The 10,814-nt window shown below is 38.4% G+C and overlaps 1 protein-coding gene across 1 annotated transcript; it reads right to left on the minus strand.

Annotated features, from left to right (window-relative positions):
• Positions 1–7,018: 7,018 nt before the first annotated feature.
• Positions 7,019–10,139, minus strand: LOC104644942 (uncharacterized). The gene is made up of 3 exons (XM_010315815.2): positions 10,070–10,139; positions 8,848–9,578; positions 7,019–7,147 (listed from the first exon to the last, which is right to left on the minus strand). The coding sequence occupies exons 1-3, from the start codon at positions 10,137–10,139 to the stop codon at positions 7,019–7,021; spliced, it is 930 nt and encodes a 309-aa protein (XP_010314117.2).
• Positions 10,140–10,814: the final 675 nt, after the last annotated feature.

A 10,814-nucleotide genomic window follows, 5' to 3' on the forward strand; every position in this document is an offset into this window, starting at 1 on the left:
AGAAGCTCTCAAAAGAAAGAGCTTTTGGGATTTTATGCGTGGAAGGTGAAAGGGGGAAGACTTTATTTATAGTGACTCGGGATTTGAAGCGTAAGTATGAAAAAATTAAGAATTTGGATTGACTATTTATGTTGCTCAAATCAACATAAATGTTTTTAATTTGTAATGACTGTGTTGTGAAAATTAAAGAATTAAGACTAATGTTATTAGATTCGGTCAAAAAAATATTTGAATTAATTATGTGAAAATTACTGGTAAGACACTTCTCCAAGTTTGAATTTTTTAAATCGAAGTAACGAATTAGTGAATACACTTTTACTTGTGGACGGGAATGTATCGCCGACATCCTCAAATGTCCAAATCATAAAATAATAACACAAATGAAGAAAGTTAATGATAATATTGTTAAAAAATATGAAAAATTTTAATGGTTTTAATTGATTGTATTTCGAGTCAACAACAATTTTAAATGACTTTGTTTGGTATATAGACGTATAATTGCATCTAAAAGAAGGAAAAGAAATAACCTTGTTGGGTATATATATGAACTCTAAATATTCGTTTATTAATGAAGGCATTAAGTTATCAAATAGAGTTACAACGAAAGTAATAAGACTCCTAAACGAACTGAATTAAAGTAATCTTATTAAATAATAAGTGCTGAACTAGTAAGACAATCCTAATACTACTAAACTACTAACTGGCGTCCTAAGTCCAGATGTTCTAATATGCACCGTTAAGTTAGACGGTGAGTCACTAAGCCTAACTTGAACAAATTAGACTCAAAAGCATATTTAGAAAGTGCCTTGGTAAGGGTGTCTACTATTTAATCGGCACCATGGACATGAACATAACGAACCCTTTTAATGTCAAAATAGTGGCGAACAAAGTGAAAGTCCACAATAGCAATCTTAACATGACTATGGAGGACAGGATTCTTGCTCAAGAATGTGTCTCCAAGATTGGTGACCCATAAGGTTTCAGAAAGTGCATTAGTCACTACCCTGTATTCGGACTCAGTGGAGGAGCGTGAGACAGTATTTTGCTTCTTTGATGACCAACTAATCGGATTGTGACCAAGAAATAGGATGTAACCAGATGTAGAAACTCTGTCAACGATGTCCCCACCCCAATCTACATCTGAGTACACATGTAAACTGAATTGATCAATGGGAGTAATGTCTAGTTCGAGTTGAATGGTACCCTACAAGTATTAAAGAACACGTTTTACAACCTTCCAGTGAAGGTCTGGCGGTGCTTGCATAAATTGAGAAAGCTGGTTGACTGCACAGGCTATGTTAGGTCTAGTGAAGGATAGATATTGAAGCCTACCCAAGACTCGGCGATAACGTGTAGCAACAATCAAGTGAGTTCCATCAGACAGGGTGAGTAACTCAGATGCACTCATGGGCGTGTTAACACTCTTGCAGTCTATCATTAGCTCATCATTCAAAATTTCATTCACATAATTTGCTTGGGTGAGAATTAAACTGTTGGAGCTGTGTATCACTTCAACACCAAGAAAGTAGTGAAGACTACATAAATCTTTAATAGAGAACTTAGAAGCAAGGTAAGTGATAACCTGATTGACACTTGAAGTATTTCTCCCAGTGATAATTATATTGTCAACATAGACGAGGACGAACACCGTGTCACCTGCACCATATCTGACAAATAGTGAGGCATCAAATTTTGTCTTAACAAAGCCTATGGATGAAAGATAACCCGTGAGGGAATTGTTTTATCGAAAAAAATAGTTTCGAAAAGAGTTTGATTTATTTTTAAGGTTTTTCGATTTTAGGAGTTGCCACTTAATTTTGAGAAAATTAAGAAAACTTGTTTCTAAACAACTTAAATAGAAAAATAGTTTTGAAAACATTTTAAGGGTTCGGGATTCTTATCAGCCTCTTAGGAAGGTGTTAAAGGCACCCAAGACGCTCACCTAACTTACGGTTTTCCGACGATTTACTTATTTGACTATCTTAACGTTTGTGAATCGAAGTTGAACTTTTATTAGAGTTTCAATTAGACAATTTTCATGTTTTGAAATATTTATTGTTTATCTTGCCATTTTAGTTTTAAGTTTTGATAAAATCGAAGGCGTTCGATAGGGGTTTGGAGTTTACTAACTCTAAGCTAACAACATTTGAACAAACGCACAAGCAAATAATGATGAGAGAGAGAGAGAGGGAGGGGGAGAGAGATTTGGGTCCAATTTCGGTTCTGTTCGCCTTGACCGAATATTGGACCCACATGCTTTTGGGTGTTTGACCCATTTTTTGTACCTGTCCTAGTCTAAGCAAAATAAATACAAGGAAAAGTAAAACGACAAAGGCTCACGCCCGTTACAAATAAATTAAAATATACAAGCTATAGAATAAGGAAATCTTCTAATCCGTTTTTGGATTTTTATTCAATCTCCGAGGATTTTGAATTTTGCCCATTGCTTTGACTCGATGGAAAGGATTTTGGGAGCCTTTACAGCTCTTCCAAAATGCAAGGATGAAGTGAAATCCCAAAATGGACTCGAACACTGTTCGAGAGCAGTGAACAAGGGAAAGACGAGCAGGAGCGAGAGGGAGAAGCGAGGTTATAAGAACTCGGAATCGACTTCTAATCCGAATAAACTGACCCAAGAATTTCACCCAGAATTTCCAACCCCTGTGTTTATCTCTACACCTGCTTGGATTCTTGGCTGAAACTCTCTAAACTACTATCGGAAACTCTTCCCAAAATTCAAGCAGAAAAGCAGCGGTAAAAAAAAAGTGAAGAAGGCTTGAACCAAATCTCTTCCTCCCAAAATTTCCTTTAGCTCTCTCAAAAATGACAGAACAAACACAAAAGTGTTTTCTTTCAAAATTTTCCCAACCACAATCGCTAACAAAATTTTCTAACTCCAAAAATCTAGCCCCTGGAATTTGAACTCTTCTAAAACAGAACCAGAAAAGCCAAAGAAAGTTTTCGTTTTGTCTTTTTTTTTTTTTCAAGATTTTTCTCCACCCAAGTTTTCCTATCTCAGATTTTCAACTCCGAAATTTCTAACCAAAAAATCTCTAACCCTCTACCCTGAAGAAAGTGGGGGTTTATATAGAAGGGAAAATTAAGGGTTTTTCGGATTTTGGGTGGGATGGGTTCAGGCCTATTTCAAATTCAAAATTTGAAAAAATTCTCCGCGGCTGAGGGAATATACCGTTTTGATGACGGATTCCCATCGCGATGGAGTTGAAGTGGACAGGGGTGATCAAATTGTAGTACTGGAGGGTCGACGTGGAGCCATCTCGCCACCAATGACAAAATTTTCCAGTTTTCTCTGCTGCCAGGCCTACGCGAGCATACTATTGTACGAGTCGCAGAGAAAGACGACACAAAATGTTCCTTCACGCGCGATAAATAGAGAAGGAATGAGAAGAGGAGAGAGGAAGGGGGAGAGCGTGGGGGAGACGGGGTTTCTGGATTTTTTTTGTTTTCTTTCTGCAGGTCGCGATGAGAGTGGGGGGAGAAGGAGAGATGAGATGCGTGGGGAGACAGGGGTAGGGAATCTCGCATGGGAGAGCTTTCCGCTGGGGGTCTGGGGTTTGGGAGAGAGCGAAGAGCGTGGGGGAGATGCGGGTGATAGAGGTCGCGTCTGGGGGGGGATTTTCCGTTTTGGGGCTGTTCATCTGGTTTTTTTTCCTTTTTTTGGCGTCTGCTTCTCTGCGTTTTTGGCTGGATTTTTGGCTTCTTCTGAAATGGTGTGATGAGAAGGGAGGGAAGAAAGAGGGGAGGTTGGGTCGGGTTATTGGGTTGGGTCAGGCGTTGGGTCGGTAATTTGGGTAGAGGTGTTGGGCTTGGGAATCCATTTAGGGGTTGAGAAGAGGGAATGGGCCTGGGGATTGTTTGGGTTGTGAGGGTGGGCTGCTGAAAATGTTGGGCTGTTGGTGATTTGATTTGAGAAGGGAGATGGGCCTGGGGTTAAAAGGGAGTTGGGTTGGGTTTGAGGTGGGCCGGACTGAGAATTGTTTGGGCTGGAAAGCTAGTCAAGCTAAGTTAAGGGTGGGTTTGTTTAATAAATATCCAAGTTTGGCCAAACCTAAAATAAAAGATGAACTCGTATCGATTAATTAACGAGCTTCTTTATCTAATAATTACAAAATCGTAAAAGTGATTTAAAATATAATTATAAATTGATTGAACTAATTTAATAAAATACTTAGGTGTATTTCTTAGAGGGTTCTTGAATAATCCTAAAATATACAAAGTATATACATAATGATGTAATATATATACACTATCTAAAGTTATAATAAGTAGCATAAAATCCATGTATTATGTACATATATATATATATGTGTGTATATATATATATATATATTTTATTTTTTTATTATTATTTATTTTTTTAATTTTAACAAGATTTATAAAACTAATTAACTTAAATAGTTTGGAAAATTCACGAAGCTCGATAATTAATTTATACCGGCATGGGTCAAAAATTGGGTGTCAACAGTTGTCCCTCATTTTACTTGGGTTGATGCAAGCAACTCAAGGAAAATGACATTGACCAAACGAATTTTGACCAACCCTATTCATTTTTTAAAGGAAGGATTCGACAAAGAGTTCAGGAATTATGGCCGAACCCTTGCAAACGGGTCTCCTACATATCTGGCTATATGAGATTCAGGCCACTTGTAGTTCGATAAGCATGATTTACCGCACGATTTTGAAAAATCAAAAGCCACCTCGACACAGAATTATGAAGGTATCAAAATGCTCGAGAATAGGATTCGAGAGCGAACGTTGGAATACAGCCGAGTTTTGACATTGAATCTGCCTACATATCCTTAGACCTTCGGATTCAGGCTGTGTGTAGTTCAACTCGGTCGGTGGAAAAGAAAATCTATTAAGCTAGATAACCTTTGGTTCTGGACAAGTGACAAATCAACGAGTATGAAAAGGAGGCTTGTAACCTCTTAGCCATGAATGTGGCGCGCTTCACACTCATAATTAAGAACTCACACAGACATAATTTCCGAAGATCTTGGCATATTTGTCACTCAGATTGGAAACTTGCTTCCGATAGATCGAAACTTCCGGACGCGAGACTGAAACTGAAAGAACTGAAGAAAGACCTACATGCTTCGAGGGGGTGGTTCGATTGTGGTGGAAGTCGCTCCTCTGCTCGCGTCCTAAGAGTTTGACATTCCTCTTTGGACTGTGTCCCAGTTCGCTGCTAAGAAAGAGTTCCACGTTGTGCTGCATCCTTTTTGATGTCGTCCGCACCTGTTGTTTTTGGAGAATTCATCCTTTTCGGATGCTCTCGACAAAAACTGAGATAAAACTCGTCAGCTAAAAAAATGCAATTAGGATGGGAGACAGTGTCTTTTACCATGTCGACACTTCATTGTTCTCCTCAAATCGACGTCGACTCGATCGGTCTGACGTCCAGCAAATAAGCTTACGCCTTATGTTTTGCAATATACTCTTCAGTGTATTCTATATCTGATGTCGAAGTACATAAATAAATGATGATGCGATATTGATGTTTCTTTTGTCGTCATTTTCGATGCTCTTCTTGATGTTTACTTTTATATGTAATAACAGAATGCAATCGAGGCAAATGGATAAGTGTTGCTCTTTCTTTATCCGTGTATGTCCTCTTGCGGGGCATGAATATCTTCCCGCGATACATAAATTCCTGCGAGGCATGAAATCTTCTCGCAATGTGCAAATCTCAAAGAGGCATGGATTCTTCTTGTGATGCATGAATCTCGGCGAGGTATGAACTCTTCTCGCGATGTCTAAATTTCAGCGAGGCTTAAAATCTTCTCGCGATGCATAAATTTTGACGAGGCATGAAATCTTCTCGTCGCACAAAATTGTTAATTCGCAATGCATGATTTCGCGATGCATGACTTCCCGCGATGCATGACTCTCCAGCGATGCATGAATATTTATATCATCTGTGTTGGTAATAATGGCAAAACGACCTACAAATAATATACCGACTTGATCGATAATAACAAATAATAATAAAATAACTATCTCTTCTGGGTAATGCGTTGTCTTGATTGACAATAATTATCTTGCTTTGATAACGTAATGCAAATAGCGTCCTCTACAGAAATCGTGAATCCTCGTTGAGATTCCTGTTTGATTCACCTTTGAATCTGGCTAGACACTTTTGTGAATTTCATATTGTTGGGATTGTCTTGAAATAAACAAACACATTCTCAAGCCTTCGACATAAGTGATATAAACGCCTCTTGCTTCTAGGAAAACCCTCGATTTCGGGATAGCTTTCTCCTCTTTGAAGTTCTCTTGATCGAGCTAGCTAGCTCAATAATTATCCAACTGTAACGAGGTGGATGCTCGATAATAGTCCAACTGTAACGAGGTGGATGCTCGATAATAGTCCAACTGTAACGAGGTGGATGCTCAATAACATTCCAACTGTAACGAGGTGGATGCTCGATAATATTCCAACTGTGACAAGGTGGATGGCTCGATAATATTCCAACTGCAACTAGGTGGATGGATCGATAATATTCCAACAGTAATGAGGTGCATGCTCGATAATATTCCAACTGTAACGAGGTGGATGCTCGATAATATTCCAACTGTAACGAGGTGGATGCTCAATAATATTCCAACTGTAACGAGGTGGATACTCGATAATATTCTAACTGTAACGAGGTGGATGGCTCGATAATATTCCAACTGTAACGAGGTGGATGCTCGATAATATTCCAACTGTAACAAGGTGGATGGCTTGATAAAATTCCAACTGATTCAAAATAGAAACCTGAAATGGAAAAGCATATATATGAACCACTTATGGGGTGGATCGCCCAACAAACTATATGCTAAAGTCTTTGATTGGCCAATCAAAGCACATAATCCACTTATGGGGTGGATACCCAACAAATAAGAATTATGACTCTGACATATTCAAGAAACAAAGTACACCGAACTTACTACGCGACAAACATACTAAAAACTAAATTGACGTTTATGCACGTCGCGACTACGATTATGTTCTTTAAAAGAAAGAATATCGAGGCGAATGACTTAATTCATTCACAAGAAAAATAAAGACACTCTCGTCTTCCTTGACAAACTCAGCAGAATTTGAGTTTGTTGCAGTCATTTCCAATCGTTTATCAAAAACCTGTAACAATTCGATAATTTTGACTGTCAAGGAGATATTGTTCATCATCATCTTTCTGATGTGATGGACTCGGCAAAATCCCTTGCAACACTTCTAAATTAGTGTCACTTTAATCATCTTCAAAATTGATGTCGCTTTAATGTACGACTTGATCAATGTTATCACCTGTAAAGCTCGACACCAAACATTAGTATCGATGATGAAGTACAGAATAAAAGTGAGGTGAGGAACTAGATTAAGTTATTTGGCTTATCCAGATTAGGCTATGATGAGTCCAACTGTAACTTTGATCATGACTCATAACTAGCGATCCTCCCACACTTTGATTCTTGCAACTTTGAAAGAATCTATCAGTGTTTGGCCTTAATATTCCTGCAAGATAAAAGAAACTTGTTCATAAATCACTTGAGGCAATATAGAGATAAAAATGAGATTGAAGATTTTCTAGGTTTTGTTGATGAGTTCACGATGGGTGCAAGTGACGCCTTTTGTCATTCTTGACGGCTTCACATAGCCATTTTTGTGACTTCCATGTTCCTGCATCTAAAGAAAAATTCTTAGTTTGAAGGACTGATCTGTGTTGGTCTTGTCTCCATGCTCCTTCTTGAAGTTTGTTTATACGTTCGCCTGTCATTTATATGACATATTTGATGGAATTTTTGAGAACCCTCCTCAAAATTTGTCCCAGTCTACAATATATAAGAACTCTCATAACTTGCTCTGTTAACTCTGAGGTTGCTGATTCTGGAATTTTGATGACCATCCCCAAAATTCGTCCCAATTTACCTCAATAAGTAATAAATGACATTTGTGGAATTTTTGATATCATCTAAAAAATTCTGTCCCAGTTGCAAGCTATATTGTCGTAAATTTTGAGATCCATCCAAGGCTAACACTGTCGAATTTTGGTCTTCTGTTTTGACATGTTAAAGAAGTCCAACTTTAGATGAATTTTTGAGATCCTCTCAAAAATTCTGTCTCAGTTTCCATTATGAAGGGAAATGGAAATATTACTGGGTGTATGACCGAGCCTTTGTGGCGCCTACGTATCCCATTGGAGCATGAATCAGGTCAAACGTAGTTCCCCTTAAAGGTTAACAAGAATAGGAAGTTTTGATAAAGAAACGACCGAGGCCGACATAGGCCGCCTACGTATCTCATTCTTGAGAATTTAGGTCGAACGTAGTTCCAATATAGAAAAGTGCGATACATTTTTAAAAGAAAGGTAACAAAACTTCATATGCAAAGTTTGGCCAATGTTGGGCATTCTTCTTCTCGGATGAATATCTTCAAATGAATCAGTTCAGAAAGGTCATGTACTTACTCTTGAGCATCCAATATGTCATCCATTTAGGTGGTTTCCTCAATACTGATCAAGTTGTTGTTGATCATGTTTTGTATCTTGTGCTTCAGAGTTGAACAATTCTCTCTGTCGTGTCCAACGGCTCCTGAATGATAAGCACATCTGTGGTCAGCTCTGTAAAATTTTCCCAAAGGATTGGCACGTCTTACTTCTATAGGATAGATCATACCCATTGCTTTCAACCTTTCATAAAGTTGAGTCTGAGATTCCCTTAATGGTGTAAATACCTTAGGAGACTTCCTAAATTTTGGGAGAGGAAATTTTTCCTGATTGGCATTATGGTTTGGTATTTTCTTTGAGAAGCTGACCTCATATGAGTAGCCGTGATCATACTTACCTCCTCCATTTTTCCTTTTGATTTATCCATATCACTAATTCTGGTAGATTTTCCATTAGATCGCAATGCGGTAAGTTTGGTGATCTTTCCAGTCTTGAAACCATCTTCCAAAGCTTCTCCCACTTTGGCAATCTCGACAAACTTTTGTCCCATCATACACACCATTCTTTCATAGTACTCAGGCTCTTGAGTACAAATGAACATTTCAGTGATCTCACGTTCGGACATGGGAGGTTGAACTCTTGCAGCCTCTTTTCTCCAGCAAAAAGCGTACTCTAGATAATTTTCTGTAGACTTCTGTTTGATCTTCTCCAAGTAGTAGCGATCTGGAGCATCTTCTACGTTATGTCCAAATCTTTCCGTGAAATCCTTTGCGAGTGCATTCCAACTTTTCCATTGTTTCAGCTCCTGTGATGTAAGCCACTCCAGAGCTTCTCCACTTAGACTTCGACCGAAGAGACACATCAATAGTGCTTCGTCTTTGCCAACTACCACGAGTTGATCACAATAAACTTTCAGATGAGCTAGAGGATTTCCTGTTCCATTAAAAATGATAAACTTTGGCACTTTGAACCCTTCTGGGAGGTCGAGATTTGGATGGATGTATAAATCCTTATAGCTCAATCCATCGACTTCAGAAATATAGTGCAACTCCTCATGGCTTTCCTGATCTCCTCTTTCATATTCACCCTGAATACCTCTTCTTTTGACCTCCACTCTCTCTCCTGTTCCTTATACCGATCAAGCTCAGAACAGTCGGCATAAGGTTAATTTGAAGTTGGGATTTGGAAAGTAGTCTTTTGAGGTATGGGTGGAACAATGGAGGGATTCTGGGTATTTTGAGTGGCTTGATAATTTTGGGGGAAAGTTTGAGGATTAGTATTTTGGTTTTGAAGATGGGGGAAGGTTTGAGCATTGTTCGTATTGTGGTTTTGAGGGACATGGAGGATTTGAAGGTTAGTATTTTGAGGATGATGTGGTGCTTGACACGAGGTGGTGGCGTGACGGGGATTGGGGATAGTTAAGTCAATGATTGGAGTATTTTGAGTGCGGTTAGAGAGAAGGTTTTGAACCTGTTCCGTGCTTGGGGAAGGAAAGTGGAGTGGAGGTCTTCCATCTCTTAGAGGGTTGAAGGATGAAACAGGATTAGACCCAACTTGCATTCTTTGCATTTCGACCCTCATTTCGGCAATCTGTTTCATCAACTGCATAATCAATTCACTTTTATCAGCGGCGGTGGGTTGAGCCACGACAACATCATTCATGTCAACCTCATCATTGTTATCCCCCATTATTGACCTTTCTTTTGCAAATTTTGATCGGGGAAGGAATCTTTAGTGGGCCTTAGACCTTGTGAAATACGGATGATAAACCAACACAGATCAATTTTAAATACCTGACAAGTGAAAAAACTCAAAAGACCAATATGTTAGTGCCTGGAGGTGGTAAATAATACAAAATATCACATATAGGTGTAAACACTTAAGAGTTGCTTTATTCGGAGATAAACTTGCTCACCAATAAAAAGAAATGGTTAAATAGACAGGAATTTATATGCTTGACTTTGGGATTAGTAAATAAAAATGTCGACTTGAGTCGAGACAAAGTTGACGGTATCTTTCATTACCGTACTTTGATTTTTGATTGAGATGTAACTCTAATTTCCTTGTAAGAGTCGAAAAAGATAAAATTTCTCAAAATTCTTTTGATTTGAAATGATGAATCTTCTTCAAATATGAGAGCAATAATTTTTTTTTTTGGAAACTAAAGACTCGAAGAAATTTGGACGCACTTTTGATAGTGACTTGATATTTGTGCCTAGGGTTTTAAAACAATTTGAAGAAGTGTGAGCAAGAGTATCTCCAAATAAATCAACATATTCACATAAGCGGTTATGAACAAATATTACGCGTTCTAAATAGATATGTGACCCTTTTCTGCCAAGGGTGGACCTAGCGATTTGAGGG

This window comes from Solanum lycopersicum, chromosome 12, assembly GCF_036512215.1.
Source record: "Solanum lycopersicum chromosome 12, SLM_r2.1".
NCBI lineage: Eukaryota > Viridiplantae > Streptophyta > Magnoliopsida > Solanales > Solanaceae > Solanum > Solanum lycopersicum.

Coding starts and splice junctions, on each gene's coding strand:
- LOC104644942 (XM_010315815.2), bottom strand. CDS start 10,139: ATGGGGGATAACAATGATGAGGTTGACATGAATGATGTTGTCGTGGCT. Junction 9,579..10,069: donor ACCCACCGCCGCTGATAAAA/GTGAATTGATTA, acceptor GATCGGTATAAG/GAACAGGAGAGAGAGTGGAG. Junction 7,148..8,847: donor CAAAAGGAAAAATGGAGGAG/GTAAGTATGATC, acceptor GAATTGTTACAG/GTTTTTGATAAACGATTGGA.